Raw genomic sequence first — 19,186 nt, 5'->3', positions numbered from 1 at the left:
TATGGAGGGGCCTGTGGGACATTCTCTTCCTTGGCCATAGGCTGGTAGTGCTGAGAAGAAAGTGCTGGGTCACTTTGGCTCAGCTATGTGTTTCACACTGGCCAGACAGGAGTGTAGAGCAGATAGCAGCATGTTCAGTGTTCTTCCAGATCAGTTACTGCAAGTGAAAGACAAGTCACTTGGACTGGAGTTGTATGTCATCTTCACATACACCACAAACAAGAGAAAAGGGAACGGTACCTGAGTGGGTACAGAAGGCCAGTAAGCCCTAGCTGGCTTGGCTCAGTGGATAGTGTTGGCCTGCAGACTGAAGGGTCCCAAGTATGATTCCAGTCAAGGGCATGTACCTAGGTTGTAGGCTTGATCGCTGGCCCTCGTCAGGGCGTATGCAGGAAGCAACCAATCAATGTGTTTCTCTCACATCGATATTTTTCTCTCTGTCTGTCTTCCTCCCTTGCAGTCTCTCTAAAATTTAATGGGAAAATATCCTCTCAAGTGAGGATTAACAAGATAAATAATAATAAAAACAAAAAACAGAGGGCCACTAAGTTGCCTACCTTACCTTTAAAGGAGGTAGAATGATGTCAAAACCATGGCCAAACGCCCTGGAATCTACATCCAATGCATGGCCACCTAGGTGATTTTGAATGTTTTGACATCAGAGTGTGCTGCTGAATGCCTCTTATATGTTCACCCTGTTTAGACTGTGAAATCTGTGAGAACAATTCAAGGAAGCGACCAACTCATCTGAAACTTGATGAATGCAACTCTAAAAAGTCTGAAACACTGCCATTTAGAGGGATAAAATGAGGGTAAAATATTAAAAAAATGTCACCTGGCCAGCGTGGCTCAGTGGTTGAGCATCGACCTATGAACCAGGAGGTCCTGGTTAGGGCATATGCCCAGGTTTCGGGCTCGATCCCCAGTGTGAGGCATGCAGGAGGCAGCCGATCAATGATTCTCTCTCTTCACTGATGTTTCTATTTCTCTGTTCCTCTCTCTTTCTCTCTTCCTCTCCCTTCCTCTCTATAATCATTAAAATATATTTTAACAAAATAGCAAATCTACACAAGGGTGTTGGTTTCTCTTTAAAAAATCTACATTAACAGAAATAACTATCTTATTGTTACAACTTTCCATTAATTTTTAATTATTGATTATTGGACTCATGTTTCCTCCAATTGACCGTTAGCTGCACAACACTATTTGTGTCCCATTGTTTCCCTAGCACACCCAGCACATAGTAGGCACTCTATAGGTTTGCTGAATGAATGGTTTGATTATATTTGTCTTTTTTAGTGAGTTTTAAAAATATACCAATAGGGGAAAATCTGAAAAAAAAAAAAATCAAAGTTTCATCTCAAGAATGCTGGTAAATCTCAGTGCCAAGAAAGATAATGTGAATCTCAAGACACTGCCATCACCAATTGATGATTTCACCCACCTTGAGTTGATGAAGAAAAAACAGCCCTTGAATGAACTTGAAAAGTTTAAATTACAAAGATATGGTGATTACCACATTATGCTCTGCCCTATACACTACTTTATCCATTTTGGATGACTGGGCTATTTTTGTTCACACTGTATAAATGATGCAAAGCCAAACTTAGGTAGTTTTTATATTAAAACTACTAGGAATTAAGATATCTGTAATAGTCTAACACTCTCAAACCATTATTTTTAGGGAGATTTTACAAGCAAAGTGTTTTTATTTCAAATAACCTCCCCTCCATTGGTCCTCATTCTAGTCTTTCTCCTCAGGAAAAGGCATCCCTATCTACTAGGAGCTCTAGCAAAAACCCAAGCATCATCTTTGACACATCTTCCCCCATCCTCCCTTTACTACTCTGACAGCCAATCCATCAAGAAGTTCTGGCCCTTTCTCCCCACCCTCACTGCCATCATCCTTTCTCTCAAAACTTCCACAGCAACATCTACTGTGGTCTCCCTGTATCCAACCTAGGCCTTTACCATCCACTCTCCACATGGCTTCACACAGCAGTCAGGAAGTTGTCTTTAAACCACAAGTCAGACCCTGTCATCCCTTGAAACCTTTTCATGGCTCTCTGTGATACTAAGAATAACATCCAAGCCCTAGCTGGTTTGGTTCAGTGGAAAGAGTGTCGGCCTACGGACTGAAGGGTCGTGGGTTTGATTCAAGTCAAGGACACCTTCCTTGGTTGCAGGCTAGATCTTGGCCTCTCCATCAGGGCGCATATGAAAGGCAACCAATTGATGTGTCTCTCTCACATCAATGTTTCACTCTTTCTGTCTCTTGCCCTCCCTTCCACTTTCTCTAAAAATCAATGGAAAAATAGCCTCTGATGAGGAAAGAATAACATCCAAACTGCTAAGTGGTACTACAAAGCCCTAGATACTTCCCCAGTTTCAACTGCTATTGAAACCTCTTACCTATGTACCCACCCTCACCCCTCACCCATCTTTTACTCTACTTTTGACATGCTGGCTTTCTTTTTGATCCAGGAATTTGTCTCAAGCTTATTCCTACCTCAGGACCTTTGCATGTGCTGCTTCCTTTTCCTCGACTACTCTTTCCCCAAATATTGGCATGGCTGGCCCCTTTTGGCCTTTGAGACCTCAGTAACAGTGTCATCTCCTCAAAGAGGCATTCTCTGGCCATCCAATCTAAAGTAAGCCTCTCTAGGCACACCCTACCATAGAACTCAGTTTCATTTTCTGCATGGACCTTATCAATACTGAAATTAGCTTGTATTTGTCTGCTCTTATTGTTGATGTCAAAACCTGCCCCGCCCTCCCCTCAAATAAAAGCTTCATGAGAACAGGGACCTGCCTGGCGCTGGATAGATACTCATTTATGCGCCGAATAAATGAATGAATGAGTGAATGAATAGATTTTATTGAGATAGTCATACCACGGAGAGAAATATTCTATTAAAAATACCTTTTATGTTGGAAATGTCGATATTGAGTTGTTCAAGTTTCTCACATGTTTTCTCTATACACTCATACACAGACATCAGAATTTCCTTAGGGTCTTGTTCCACCCATCTTTAAACAAAAGAATGCATTTGGTTAGTCCACAAGAAAGCAATACATTTATATCTCTAGAAATGTTCACTTAAGAGAGTGTGGCTGTTGTATAAATTAAAATCAGATGAGCAAAGCAAAGCATATTCAATAATCTAAAGAAACGATTTAAAGAAAAGCCTATTTTACGTCCCTTACGTTTTTATTATTCTTCATATAGTAGTCAATCATTTGAAAGGAAGCAAGTAATAATAGGTCACAAAATATTCTACCTATTTTAAAATTATTTTTTCAAATCCAATAAATTAGTTCTCCAATTCTTTATATCCCGTGGGTTTGATAAATTGATAAAACTATCTGCATGTTTCACTAGTCACTATTCCTTTCTTTTTTTAGTTATTTCTAAGTAGACTGATATCTACCTACCTATCAAAAGAAATTCTGAAAAGTCAAATAAGTATACTAATCTATTTTGCCATTTTTTTCTCGAAATGTTTTGTTAGTATTTAGGGAAAATTGTAAATGTGTTCTAATAACTATTTCAAGTAGACAAGCAATTGATCCAAGTTTTCAGACCCGATCCCAGTGCGATTTTGGTAAGGAACCAGGGTCTCAGAAGGCTGAAAGGCTCATAATAAATGATGGGGCATGCCCTAGCTGGTTTGGCTCAGTGAACAGAGCATTGGCCTGTGGACTGAAGGGTCCCAGGTTCGATTCCCTTCAGAGGTATGTGTCCGGGTTGCAGGTTCAATACCCAGTAGGGGGCGTGCAGGAGGCAGCCAATCAATGATTCTCTCTCATCATTGATGTTTTTTTCTATCTCTCTCTTCTTCTCCCTCTCTGAAATCAATAAAAATGTATTTTTTTTGCCGAAACCGGTTTGGCTCAGTGGATAGAGCGTCGGCCTGCGGACTCAAAGGTCCCGGGTTCGATTCCGGTCAAGGGCATGTACCGGGGTTGCGGGCACATCCCCAGTAGGGGGTGTGCAAGAGGCAGCTGATCGATGTTTCTCTCTCATCGATGTTTCTAACTCTCTATCCCTCTCTCTTCCTCTCTGTAAAAAATCAATAAAATATATTAAAAAAAAAAAGAGAGATCCTAAAAAAATAAAAAATAAAAAAATAAAAAATAAAAATGTATTTTTTAAAAATAATGATGAGGCAGAGAAACCTGGGAGAAAAAAATGGCGACTGAGGAAACCCCAAAAGCAGAAATGACACAAGCTACAAGAATCCTACCCTAGGATCTGCAAGTAGCAAGAGAGTTCCAAATGCCTTTCTTCTCTGCCTTCCTCAGGCTGGCTTAGCTTTCCTGAGCTTTGAGTTCTTGTCTCTAAACTCTCTTTCCAGAAACCCAATCTCTCAACGTATTTCTAATTTTCATCCCTCCAAGACACATGTATCCTCTCTCCAAATTGTACTGGGATCAGGCCTGAGGAGAGTCACTCTAATGCAGCTAACATATCAACAGCTTTTATTATTAAACAAAGGAATTCTTTAAAACAGAAAGAAGTCATAGAAAGAAATTATAAAATTTAGTAGGACACCAATCTTTTCTTTCTTAAATTGAAGGAAACTTTATAGTGAAATGAACAGATCTAAAGTGCATAATTGGTTGAGTTTTAACAAATGCATATAACTCATCTAACAAACACCCCAGTCAAAATATGGAATGTTTCCATCATTCTAGAAATTCTTTCATGGCTCTCTTATGTCAATCACGTACTCCATGGGCAACAAATTTTTAGATTTGTCATTCTAAATTAGTTTAGCCTGTTGACTTTAAGATATAGCCATGCTGCATGCATTCTTTCATGTACAGCCTTTTCCACTTTCCATGATATCAACAAGATTTATCTATGCTGTAGCATGTATCAGTTCACTGCTTAAAAAGTGCTGAACAGTATTTCATTGTTACCCATTCTACTGATGACAGACATTTGGGTTGCTTCCAGTTTGGGTTATTATGAATAAAGCTGCTATAAGCATTCATCTATAAGTCTTTCTTTAGACATATGCTTTCATTGCTCTTGGATTAAATCCTCCTAAGATTGCAATGCTACAGAAGTATGGTTAATTTTATAAGAAACTGCCACACAGTTTTTCAAAGTGGCTGTATCATACATATCATAACATTTTAAACTAGCAATTTTCAACCTTTTTCATCTCATGGCACACATAAACTAATTACTATAATTCCACAGCAGGCCAAAAAATATTTTTGCCAATCTGACAAAAAAAATTAGGTATGATTTTGATTCATTTACACAGGACAGCTATTATTGTGTTGGCTGTTGTCATTTTTTAACTTGACAATCTAAGTGAAAAGAGGTCAGTGCCATTAACTAAATAGTCAGGTATTTCATGTTTTAAAAATTCTTGCAGCACACCGGTTGAAAATGGCTGTTTAAAATAATATACTCAACATTCTATTTAATCACAATTACTACATATGAACATTACTATAAAAAAGGACAATTTTAGTATTAGATATGTTAGTGCTTTTTAGAAAAACATATCTTTATTTAAGAAAAACACACACTCTAATGAGCAAACAGCGGTTGGGCAATGATGCAGACCCAGAAGTAAATGACTTCAAAGTTAATGTAGGATTTCCGATATTTAATACATCGTTGCTTTATTTATCATCCACTTCTTTTCTGTCACTTAATTCCTAAGCCATCAAATACCCAGATATTTTGCTGAGCTATCACATTTTTGTTCATTTTCCTGACTAATACCTATCCCATCTCTCAAGTCTTCTTACGAAGGTGTTTGGTCAAGTTTACTTTTAAAAGCCCCTGGGCAGGTGGGGTGAGATGGCCTAAGAAATGCGATATATGTTTACATATTAAATTAGGAAACATACCCTTCTCTTGGAAACTCTTGTTTTATTTCCACTTGATGATGACTAAGTAGTTCGGCTGTTTTTGAATTGAAAACCTGAAAAATATATTGCAATACTGTGTTCAAAATGCAGGCAAAGAGCAAAGGTGTTTAAAGTTATTCAGCAACTGAAGTTATTTACTGATAGAAAAAGCCCAATCAGATGAAATGCCATACATAAGATGTCCTACTTTCTCTTCAGATAGAAACATAAAAGTTATAAGGTAGCTTCAGAAATAACTTCCCTTTATATAAATAAAAACCTATTGAAGATTAAGCTAAAGAGGCAATTACTTATTATTAAAAAAAACAAAAAATGGCTCCAGATGTAGGAGCCGACCGATTAATGGTCAAGTGTATCTTTGGGGGTTTTTTTGAGAATAATAAAACCAAGAATATAAGAGCTGGCAAAACGCTGATAGTGATGGTGTGAATGGTCCATTTAACATCCATCTTGGATGTGGAGACAGAAAGACTCACAGATGCCTAAGCAGGGAAGCATACTGTGGGAATTCCTTTGAAGCGAAGTGCAGCAAATGCATCTAGCTCTTATAATAGACAAATAGAAGTGTATCCTGGCAACCAGCTGAGGGCTCTCTGTGACATACTTGTCACGAATTGCTGACCCTTGATATAAAACAGCAAAACCCAAGGGATGAAAGCTGACAAAGAAGGGCTTTACAATCTTCCACAAATTTAATACTACCGAAACACTTAAAAAAAACTTAGCAAACTTTTTTCATCTACTGTTGACCCATGAATAATGCCCCTCCTCTCCGTGCAGTGGGAAATCCATGTATAAGTACACCCACATAGTTGGATTCCCAACCACAGAGTTGACCATTGAACAACGCAGGTTTGAACAGCGCGGGTTAATTGAACTTCTGCCACTTTAAAATAAATCCGTGTTGTTCAGGAGTCAACTGTATATTGTTTTCACCTGGGAGTACCTATACTCGAGTACCAAAAAGTACTTAGTCTTTCAGAGTAAGGATTCCTAGTTTCATTAAAGTTAAGTTCCCAAATCACTGTAATTGCAGCAGTGGAGTCATATCCAATTAGGGAAGAATGTGTTTCCATGCCTAGGTTTCCTATGGGAGAAAATTACCTGCTCAATGAAAACTAAGAAACAGAAAGAAATAAAGAGAAAATACACGGCGAATTGCTGCTCCACTCCCTTCCCACCACACATACACCCCCTTTTTGGGAGGAAGTAATAAACATAATGAAAGCAAGAAGGCAAATTCTCAAGCCCTTTGAGGAGATAAAATATCTTAAAAGTCAAAGGTTAACTTAACACATCATAAGTAAAGGGCACTTGGCAGAAGCCCGTGTAATTCACAACTTAGCATTAGAGTATCTTTAGGATACCTGCTCCTTTTGTCCTATTTTATTTGCATCTCCAGGGCCTAGAATAGTGCCTGACAGAGCATTATTTTTTAATTTTTTCTGACAGGTTTTTTTAAAATATATATATTTTTATTATTTCAGAGAGGAAGGGAGAGGGAGAGAGAGATAGAAACATCAATGAGAGAGAATCATCCATAGGCTGCCTCCTGCCGGCCCCCACTGGTGACCAAACCCGCAACCCAGGCATGTGCCCTTGACCGGAATCAAACCTGGGACCCTTCAGTCCATAGGACGATACTCTATCCACTGAGCCAAACCAGCAAGGGCTTTTCTGACAGTTTTAATGCTCAATAAATGTGTTGCATGTCTGAAAAAATATGGTCTATAAGGTACTTATTAGGGGAAAAATTATCAAATGAGAAATGGTTATGTGGCCTAAACTCTAATAGGAAACCACATATGTTCTCTTCATTCATATCACTGCTGCTCCCAGGGTCTACTCTCAAATCCCCAAGGGACACTGGTGTCATAACAATGTGTCCCTTTTTATGGGCTGGATTTATTTTTATTTATTTATTTATTTATTTATTTATTTTATTGTTTGAAGTATTACAAATAGTGGTACATATGTCTCCTTTCTTCCCCCCCCCCCCCCCTTGACCTTCCCCCGGCCTCCCCTGCCCCCCAGTACATGCCCTCACCTGCCCCCTGCTCCAGTGTCTTGTATCCATTGGTTATGCTTATATGCATGTGTACAAGTCCTTCGGTTGATCTCTTACAGCGCCCCCCCCCCCCCCCAGCCCACCAACCTCCCCTGCCTTCCCCCGCTGTAGTTTGGCAGTCTTTTCAATGCTTCTTTGCCTCTGTATCTATCTTTTCCCCCATTTCTTTCCTTTAAAAAATCTTGCCTCTGCAGACTAGAAGTAAACATATAATAACAAAAAATGTTTGAGTCCCAATTTCAATGTCCAACAGTTCTGAGTCCCCGTTTCAATGTCCAACAGTTTGTGGGCTGGATTTATAAAAACCTCAATAGCAGACCTATAGAGCTATGAATGGAGTGCGACCCTTCTTCCATTACCTAGTTTTAACTAGGCTGGCTTCAGGACCCTCACACTAAAAATAGATTTATAGGCCTTTGAAATAGGTAGAGATTTGGGTAAATTCTATTTGCTACATGGAGCATGACGCCATCTGATCACACAGCGTTTGGATATAATAGGAAAGCGCCTGGACCTTCCTACTTCTTTAGAACACTGAATCTCAACACAAAGTGGACACTGTTAGGTCTAATCAAATAATTGAATTGAGACCCCTCCCACGGGAACTGGCTTTTCAGATCATTTCACTATGGACATTCTCTTCCCTTTGCTGAGACCACATTTCATTTGCTGCGACTACATTCCATTATCTCCCCTCCGGGTATGCATAAAGAAGTCTCTGCCCAGAAAAAAACCTGCCAAAATTCCTTTAAAAGCCGCTGGCTCCCGTAACTGGGGGCTGGTGTGCGGATGATAGAATAAATTCGCAATCCCTCACCATTCTAGCCCCGTGCATTCTCCCTTTGCCGACCTAACAGATGCCACCTTTAGCTGTTTAGGACTTGACCCCTTATGCTGCACTCCCAAACTTGTCAGCACTTTTGAGATTTAATGTTTTTAGACTCTGTGACTTTCTTAGTGCAACACCATCCAATAGCAATACAATGCAAGCCACATACGTAATTGTAAATGTTCTCATTTAAAAAAATAAATAAATAACAGTAAAATGAGCCCTAGATGGTATGGCTCAGGTGTCCCTGGTTCGATTTCCGGTCAGGGCACAAACCCAGGTTGTGAGTTCTATCCTCAGTAGGGGTGCGTGTGGGAGGCACCCGATCAATGTTTTCCCTCACATCGATGTTTCTCTCCCCTTACCTTCCTCTCTAAAACCAATTAAAAACATTTTTTAAAAGAACAGTAAAAAGAAACAGGTGAAATTAATTTTAATAACATTTTAAGCCAATATATAACATTATCATTTCAACATGTAATCAATATAAAAGTTATTAATGGGAGCTTTTACATTTTTTAGTACCTTGTCTTTGAAGTCTGGCCACAGAACTGGTTAGGTTGACTTCAGGTCACCCACCAACATCAGAAAAAATTTCCCTGCATCCAGGAATGCTGTAAAATGGCACACAATCCCCACCCCAGAGGCACATCCCCCTTAGGTATTAGTCTGGCTCCAACAGACCCAAGGCTTAGCTAAAGCTGTTCATGTCCATGTAAAACACAAAAACAAGAGTTTTCCTCTCATCTAAGAGTAGGCTTTTTGATCCCTGCAGTCAAACTACCTGGGGCTCTTATTATCATTTCTTTTGTCTTTTTGGGGTCCTCAGACAGCTTTTAGGGGGATTTTTCTTGAACATGGGCTCTTCACCCTCTAAAAGATCCCCAAAAGTTCCTTCCTTGAGAACTCTAGCTCATTATATGTACAAACATTTTTGGTCCTTCCTCTTTTGCCTTTTCAAATAAAATGGACCAACTTAGCCAAAATAATTTATAACTTAAAGGGAAACCTTTAAGTTGATCTCAAGGCACCTCCCACCCCCCCTTAAAGAGGAGGATTCCAAGCCTCCCAGGGACAACGGACCTTTGATTGATATGCAGAAGTTTCTAAAAGACAAATGACTTTAAAAAAACAAAACAGCTCTAAGGATCCTAAAGGAAACTTTTAGCATCTGAACTGGCACTTTAAAATTTCTCCCTGTTTCTCCTACCGGAAACCTGACAACATATTTGAGAGGACTTAATAACTTTGAATCAGAAACTTGGCAAAATTAGGAGCTAAAGATTCAGAGCCTAATAAAATTTTTAGAAAGCCTCCTCTGCCAAGGTAAAATAAATTATGTATCCAGAGGGAAAGAAGCAAATGTGGAATGACGTACTTGGGCCAGTAGGTCAACCTATGATGTCACATGACTTACAAACAAATTCTTGGGGGAATAGAGAACAGTTGTCCATATCTTACAAATCTTTGTGAAACCAGAAATGCAACTCAAGAAGTAGTTCAGAGCCCACCTATTTTTACCATCCGCAAGTCCTAAGACTGAAAAGAAAAAAGTAAATGACGGTTATTTATGAGTTTGTTTTTTAAAGCCCAAACTGCTATGCTGGCTCCAATGCCCCTTGCCAAGAACAAATACAAATCTTAATCGTCTTCTCCACAAATATTAATAAGAAAAAAATCTGAACAAATAAACTTATTCCAACTGTTGGGGCAGAAATATGAATCATGATCTGTTAACCGTGATTGTTGGCTGTAGTTATAAGAAATATTAATCATGCTCTGTTAACCGGGATTGTTCTGTTCTGATTAGAGAAAGCACATTCTAACCTAACAGAGTAGTACGCCCCGGGACAAGGAAGTTAACCTTGGAATGAAGTCCATTCACATCTTAGAACTGCCTATTATCATGGAAAAATTAACAACCTTGTCATTGCCCTTTGCAACCCCCCAGCCCACATTGCTTTCAACCTGTAACCATTACACCCATTCTTATTCCTTCTGCCTACTTCCCCAAGTAACCTTTGTCCTTCTACCCCACATAAGCAGCTGGCTTATGGTAGCGGGCAGAGCAGATTTTTGTGCATGACCTGCTGCTCTCCCACACTGCTGCAATTATTGGAATAAATGCTCATATATGATTCAACCCTGTCTCTGCTTAATTGGCTCAAGTAGTGACTGGCAGCCCACACTTGTTGCTTGTCTGTTCTCACAACTGCTATAAAGTGGGGGTTTTGCCTTATTTTACCTGTCTCATGGCTAAACTTTTATTTATTACTAAAATTTTAAAAAAACTATCAGGTCTCTGGTAACATCTAGTATTAGTTTATGTATGCCTACCTAATAGGAAATATTACTAGAATTGGTTTATAAAGAGTTGTTTAATTGGCTTAAAGGAATTAAATGCTTATATAAAAATTCTCAAAAATAGAAAACTAATCCAAATGCTATTTCAGAATCATGTGATATGAGAAAAAAATATACATATGTATTTTTTAATACTCACCCAAGGATAGGCTTATTGATTTTAGAGAAGGGAGAGAAATAAACATTTATGAAAGAGAAACATCAATTGGTTGCTTCCAGTACAGCCCCAACCAGGGATCAAACCCGAACGTAGGCCTGTGCCCTGGCTGGCAATCGAACCCATAGCCTTCCAGTCAGTTTATGGGACGATGCTCCAACCAACTGAGCCACACCAGCTAGGGTGAGAAAATATTTTATATTAAAGCTGGTTTGAGTTTGGTTTGGTTGAATAGCCATGTCCCTAGAATATCATCTTGAAGTATAATACTTTTATTCTACCTGGGCTTATTGGTCAAATAAGTCCATGTGTTCTCTGTTACAAAATTTGTCACCAAGGAAAATAACTCAGTGTGATGAAATTTCATAAGTGACTAAAGATAATTTTTGAGAACAAGTCAAACAAATAGATGTAGATGGGCTACAAAGTTTTTTAGTAAAATCAGCAATATTTATGTTTTATGGTAAGCCTACTTAAATAGTTTCCCAAAATCTTTTGGTAACTTGAAACCTGTTTTGCCAAGTTTAATGATAAGTCAAGTTAAATTCACTGAATATGCAGATCATTTCCAAATATGATCAAATACTGAGACATTGTTAAAGAAAGAAGGAAAGTTATTTTTACTAAAAAGTTGTTTAAAAAGAACTTTCTGAAACAACACATGTCTTCTCTGTCTTAGAGTAGTGGAGACACAAAATGCTGTCCTTACCCAGTAACTGTCCTTTAGGCCCGCCTCGCTCATTGTAAAATGTCAGCCATTCCCATCATAAACATGCACATTCATTTCCCTCTGCACGTGATTTCCCCATCAGCCTACTCTTTTATGCCACACTCAACTCTACTATGTGATAAGACAATTCTCAGGAATGTCAATTTCCTCTCTAGGACTCTCTACTACATAAATGTAAATGACTGAAGATAAAAATATGTTACATTGCAAATTTCACAAAAGGCATAATGGCATATTCCAACAAGCCCACAGAACATAGCAAACAGCACTGTATTTTTCTTCAAAATGAAATTGTATCAAATAGCTTATACAGACATCTAATACATCTATAGTGGCCAAATTTCCCTCTTTCCAAGACCCCACAAGGTTTACCTTCCTGTTTTCCAAACCAGTTCTAGTCAACACCATGGAGCCCTGTAGGACCCTCTGCTGAGGTCTATTCACATGATGAGCACCGACCACATGCCAGATGCTGTATTAGGCTTTAGGGAGGAATAAAAGACACCATTCTGTTCCTTAAGGAGCTCAAAATTGAAAGCTCCTGACACTTCTGCTTGTGAGAGACAAGAGGACAAAAGAGGGTGGCAGCTCTCTGGTGAGAACATGTTTTTGCCATTTGTATAATGTGGTGGGCGAGAAAGCAAACCAACTTAGCGGGGGGTTGGGGGGAGTCCCACAAAAGAATCACTGCTCTAGTTATCACAAGAGTGGCCTCATTCCCGCTGTGAATCAAATTAGTTTTTACCAAATTCACTGTTCATTAGTCTCTGGCCCCTAACGGGTGCTTAATAAATATGTATTGAATAAATAAATGAAAGAAAGAAGGCGGAAATACATCCTTGAGCCTTATGAGGTCTCTGAGTATAATGAGACAACTGGGGCCAGGGCAGTGTTTCCTGCCAAAACAAGCATGGAACTACAATTCTAGTCATTCTTCACAGATGCTGGCTATTGGAACGAAATGGTTACGCAACCATTATCCACAGTGACTACACCCGAGCCCAATCCAGGACCCACGGAGTCACAAGATGGTCAAATCAGGAGTACTTACTCAAAGGCAAAATTTTGGACATATTGCAAAACTAAGCTGTAAGTATATTTTTGTTGGTGAAGATTCATTTATGATCATAATCAGAACTGACACTTGAGTGATAAGTGGGAATGTGGCCTTTTCCAGCCCCCCCATCTTCCCTTCAACATACTCCAGGCAGCCAGGGAGCCAAGACAGGAGTTAGGAGGACAGGCTTCTGAGTATTACAGACCTGGACTTGAATCCTAGTTCCACCAGTTACTCTGCAACCTTGGGCACCATCCCCAGCTCAGTCTAATTACCTGTGTGAAGGAGCTTAATAATACTACCAGCATCACAGTTGTTATAAAGATTAAATGAGATAATGCTGGAAAAGTCCTCTATAAAAGTACCTGACACATTTCAAATCACAACACATTCTAAGCCTTTGTTTTTTCTTTAACATTCAACTTAATGAGGGGAAAACAAAGTTACCAAATGAGAGAAGGAAGTGACTGTTTAAGCTGCAACTTTTGTCTTATAAAGAAATGGCCCATCCTTAAAACCTGTTACAGTAATTATCTTTCCAAGAAGTTGTTACTCTGCAATCTGAGTAACCATGTGCCAATGCAGTTCGCTTTCCTATGGGACAAGATGGAAATTTTCCTTTAGTACAAAGCATATTCATTCATAGGTTGCCAAGAGTAATTCTTTTGCTAACTGGAGGAAGAAATGAATATATTTTAAAATTGCAGATCTACTAAAATAGAAGAAATGAAGTGAGGAAGTTTTAAGATTTTTTTTTGACTAGGTAAAAAAGACAACCAGAATTAAAATTCAGCTGACCTGTTAAAGGTTAATCTGTATACAGTGTTCCCTCTAGACAAAACAGGTGTTCATTTATTGTGTTGAGCAAGATGTTTTAAAGAATTCAAAGAGGAACTAGACTCAAAAGGAGGTCCCTGCCCTCAAATACAGCAGGTATAGAATTATAATACAAAGTAGGCGATAGGAAAAGTGCTGTAGGAAGTGAGAGAAATTCTAACTAAGGGGTTAAGGAAGACTTCTACTAAGGGGTGGCAGGCAGTTGAGCCACAATTTGGAGGCAGATAGAATTTTAAGAAGATATGGGAAGGTATGGGGAATGGGGGAGGAGACCTTTGGGGGAGGAGACATTTCCATTGCATGAAAGACCATGAGTTAACATCACTAGCAGGGAAAAGAGGAGAAGAAAGCTTGGGGAGGTTATCCGTTTTGTGAAAGTTGAACTGGATATGCAAATTGAATGAAAAATGTCCAGGAAATTATTTAAATACCTTTAACTTTATAAGCTTCCGTATGACAGTTCTTATCCACTGCAATCTTTGTGAGAAACTAAGCAATTATTTTTGAGTCATAATTACGTGGAACAGCATGACTAGAACTCCTGGGAATCACCTTGTGATTGAAGCACTTATTCAGCAAATCTATTATCTGCATTTTGCAGGGAGTGGTTTAACAAGCACTTTCCTTATAACCATCCCTGTCTTTCTTGACTTTGCACAGGATCTCTAAGTCCTTTATCTACCTCCGAAGAATTCTTTCCTAGTTGTTTCTCAGGAATCAGAAAACATTATTGATCCACTTTTACACATCATCCTATAAGCAGGATGGGTATCTCCTGAATTTGCACCTTAGCTTACTAACTGAGATCATGCCACACAGAGCCCAATAAACAGAAACTGACTTTTGAAGGCTCATGTTGTTCATGTCACATCCTGAACAGCTGATTGTGAGAATATGAAGTTGACTTATTCCTTCCCCACCAGAACAGAAAGATGTCTCTTGGGCAACAGAATCTGAGGGACCAGGAACAAACTGCAGTAGATAAAGATCGCTGGGCTACAGGTAGAGCAAGAGCGAAGAGCCCAAAGGAAGATAAGCACAGTCAGGCAAGCTTCTAAAAAGCATTCATAGAAGGCAATGACTGCATAAACTTGAAAACAATCACCATGTTTATTTAGCCCCCACGGTGCTTTATGGACTAGTTGCCAACATGAAGATCTGGCCACACTGGGCTTGGGTTCCTGTTTGGCAACTATAGACTATCCCCTTGGCCTGGGTCTGCCCTCCAACCTCTACCTGCCTGGCCCCTGCAGGCATTTTATGTGGGCAGTCCTTGAGTATGGCTTCAAAACCCAACCCACAAATTACTCAGTATGTGTGTCTTAATGATATTTCTTCATTTTAAATACACAATGATGGCCCTGGCCAGTTTGCTCAGAGGTTAGAGCGTTGTCGAGTAGACCAAAAGGTTAGGGTTTGGTTCCAGCCTAAGGGCACTACCTTGGTTGCAGGTTTGTCCCCCAGGGGCACATGCAGGAGGCAACCAATGAATGTGTCTCTCTCACATTGGTGTTTCTCTCTCTCTCTCTCTCTCTCTCTCTCTCTCTCTCTCTCTCTCTCTCTCTCTCTTCCTCCATCCCTCCCTCTCTCTCTCTCACTCTTCCTCCCTCCCTCCTTCTCTCTCTCACTCTCGCCCATACACACACTCGCCCCTCTCCCTTTTTTACCCCTCTCTGGTGGTGGGGCTGTGGAAATCTATGGAAAAAATATCCTCAGGTGAGGATTAAATACACAATTGATGATTGTATATTTTACATATTAATCAAGTCCAGTTAGGCAGACTTTCTTACTTATGATTCAGGGTTACCATATAAACATTTATGAAAATAAGACAAAGTGAAACCTGCCCTGGGTGATCAAAAGATAAACAATGTAAGAGACTGTAGAACTATGTCTTGGCAGCACAAACTAGAGTAAGTCATGAAATAAGATTCAAGCTAAAATTGCACCGAAAGCTTTCCAGTGTAGACAAGAGTATCACAAAACGAAGGCACATGTGAAGGTTTTAGTCAGTGGTCAGCTAAACAGAAGTTTGGAACAACATATACACTGTATGTATAATGTATAGTATACTAAAAAGGTGCATGAAAAAATGATTTGAAGTAAAGTAGTGAAGATGGAGCTAAATAATTACTAAATATTTACATCAACTTGCCAGGTTAGTGAACTGTCCATTGAAGTCAAATGTCCATTAACCAACAACCATTTATTTAAATTATTTTAAAATTATCTTACTGAACTCAGTACTAGATCACTTTAAGAGCAAGGTTCCTAGCAGAATAGTCACTTAAATAGCACTTAAATAAAAAGAGAAACAGAATTTCCCTGTCACTTTACTCTGGGAAGCATGAAGTGTTTGTAACAGGCAAAGTATCAGAACTGAAATTTGCAAGTCTTCGATTGGTAAAGACAGAATACTGTATTTTTCCGAATGTGTTCTGCGCCCCCCACCCCACCCCGGTAGCATTGTACCTTCTACAATTTCTGTGGGAGAAGATGACAACGCATCATTGCTAATACTATATTTATTCTACTGCTCCAAAGGACGTTGTGTTAGGCTATCACAGCCGTGACACAGCTTTCCCCCCATCCAAGGACGTCCTGCGCCCCGCAGGCCAAATGCTCTGGGGAAGACCGCAGTAGCGGTCCATGTGACCACCTGTCCCTGGCTGCAAGCGGGCAGCTCCGCACGGATGCTCAGCGATTCCTAGATCCCTTTGGAAGAGTTCCCCCCATTAGGAGGTGACCCGGCTCCACCACCGAGACCGGGGCTGCTCACATCGGCCACCGGGGTCTCGAGAGGCCGAGGTCCCCCAAGTCCGCGTGGGACAGCTACAGCGTGGAAGGTCCTGCTTAGGGGGCCTTGGCCTCCTTCCCTTGCCAAGAGGCCGGGAGCCCCGGGGCCGGGGGAGACGCGGGATGGGCACGCTACAACCAGTGCCGGCATCCCGGGGCTCCCGCGCCGGCTCAGCTCCTTAAATGTCACCCCGGGCTCACCAAAAATCGCGTCGAGCTGGTGCCCTGGTCCACTGCCCCAACCAACGGCCCCAAAACTGCTTTCTTCGCGGCTGCCATGAAACCAGCTTCGGGTCGGCAGGAGATCGCGACCGGTTTCCCGGGTGACGGCGGCCAGCGGAGGAGGCGCAGAATCCAGTCCGGAGGGCGAGGCGGCGTGTGACCGCAAATCGATCAGACCGGGCACCAGGCAGCCCCTTTACGCGCGTGGAGCCAGCTCACCCCGCCCCTCCGGCCCGCGCCCGCCCCAACAGCGTTCCCCAGGACTCCGGGGGCGTGGCGGGAGGGGCGCTGTCTGCCGGGCCAGCCAATCGGCGAACGCAGAAGACGCGGAACGTCCGGACAGAGGGTCTGTGACGTCACGGGGGCGGGGCCTGGGAACGGCGGGGGCGGTGGCCCGCGCGGTAGGTCACGTGGGGCCCGGCGCCCCGGCGCCCGAGCCAACCTGCAGCAGGGCTGGGGGTAGAGGCCGGTGCCGCCCATTGGCAGGGAGGGCCACTGGCCTGAGGCAAGGGCACAACCCCACCCGCGCCCTGGGCGCCCTGGGTTTACTGCCTGCGGATGGGTCCCAAAGTGCAGAACTGCTTGTTCCTCAGAAGGGCCGGGCAGAGTACGAGGTAAATCGCTCTTTGGACCGACCCGGCCTTCCCGCGCTCCCCATGCCCCGCCCACCCTCTCCGCTGCTCGTCCTGGAAAATAATAATAATCTACAGGAATGACCCTCAAGCAGTGTCACCTCCAGAAGCAAGGAGAATCCCTCACCTTGTAAGCTTTTCAGGGTCAAGGAACGCGGAAGTCCTTTCGATTTAGCATTTAAAGGAAGCGCTCAAAATTAACCTCCCTCAATTGACTATTCAGGCAGACAGCACCTCCCTGTCCTGATGCGCCCTTCCTTGTCGCTTGACCTCACTCAGGTGCCCCTCCCTCACACACCATTTCCTCTTCCTCCCTTTACTTCTCTGGGCGGCCAATGGAGAGTAAAGGGGCTTTCTCGTTTGACCTTGAATTTACCTTGCCAGGATCCTTCCCGGTCCTGTGTTTCAGTGGGGGCTTTCAAACTTTGGACCAAGATCCACTGCAGGAAATGGTTTACAAAAACAGACCCAGGCATGCGTGTCCACATTCATTTGTTGATAATGTGTAGTACAGTTACATGTATAAAAATACATTATATATATTTTTATGTGGACAAGAAAGAAACTTATCTACCCTTCTAGGTTCTTTAAGCTAGTCTAATAAACCCACATGAGACAGATTAACAAGAGAAAATAACCACATTTAATTACATACGTATTAATAGGAACCCCACATGAGCGAGTCAGAGACCTATATACATGAGAGATTCAGAGACACAAAGGAAAAATGGTATATATGGCATTTTGAGCAAAGGATGAGGTGCTTGAGGCTTCAGAAGGAGGGCAAAGTTTGCCCTGCCCTATAGATAGATCAGAGGTTATATTTCTGATAACTCATAATGGGCAAGACCCCCAATTTGAATTCTTTAAGGGAGAGGTAAAAGTTTCTCCTGAACTGGCAGGGTCTCCATTGCCTTCAGCCAAAAATAATTCACATGTCACAAAAAGACAAATGCCATATGGTTTCACTTATATATGTGGAACCTAAAAACAAAACACACACACAAAAAAACAAATGAATAAACAAAGCAAAAACAGATTCATAGAAATGGAGATCATGTTGATGGTTGCCAGAGGGGAGGGTGATGGTGGGGTGTAGGGATGGGTGAAAAGGGTGAAGAGAAATGTAGTCAATAATATTGTGATAAATTTGCACAGTGATAGATGATTAGACTTGGTGTGGTGATCATATTGTCCAAGCACTATATTCTACACCTGAAACTAATATAATATTGTATACCAACTATGCTTAAAATTAAAATTAAAAATCATGTACATGCCAACATGGCATAAGTTGAGGAAGACTGTTCTCAACCCCTTCATTTACATATATTGAAAAATGTTTCTAAAACAATATTTATCCTTCCATGCTATGCATTCCACATTGTTTTATTCTATCACATAGCATCTTTGTTTTTTAAATTATTTCCCCCCCCCCCCTTTTTATTGCATAGCATTTTTTTTAAATGCTGGATGAAAACCACTGAACTGATTTTGTAAACCACCATGCTCTCTATGAATTTCTAAAGCAGTCTACTATTCCCACTCTCTCACTTTTTCTTATCCCTTTCCTTAATCTTTCAGTGTTTTGAAATA

General features: G+C 41.0%; 1 protein-coding gene across 5 annotated transcripts in view; it reads right to left on the bottom strand.

The window, feature by feature from the left end:
• GK (glycerol kinase) overlaps nt 1–17,188 on the bottom strand; it is a 69,854-nt gene extending 52,666 nt beyond the window's left edge. For all 5 annotated transcript variants that reach the window (XM_028130677.2, XM_054720852.1, XM_054720851.1 and 2 more), the window contains exons 1-3: nt 16,938–17,188; nt 5,878–5,951; nt 2,924–3,030 (exon numbers count right to left, since the gene is read on the bottom strand). In XM_028130677.2, the coding sequence (XP_027986478.1) occupies nt 2,924–3,030; nt 5,878–5,951; nt 16,938–17,015 (259 nt within the window). In that variant the 5' untranslated portion in view covers nt 17,016–17,188. The remainder of the gene's footprint in view (nt 1–2,923; nt 3,031–5,877; nt 5,952–16,937) is intronic.
• Nucleotides 17,189–19,186: the final 1,998 nt, after the last annotated feature.

This window comes from Eptesicus fuscus, chromosome 1 (assembly GCF_027574615.1).
Source record: "Eptesicus fuscus isolate TK198812 chromosome 1, DD_ASM_mEF_20220401, whole genome shotgun sequence".
NCBI classification, from domain to species: Eukaryota; Metazoa; Chordata; class Mammalia; order Chiroptera; family Vespertilionidae; genus Eptesicus; species Eptesicus fuscus.
The sequence above is the reverse complement of the archived record's forward strand: the minus strand, read 5'-3'. Positions and strand labels throughout refer to the sequence as shown.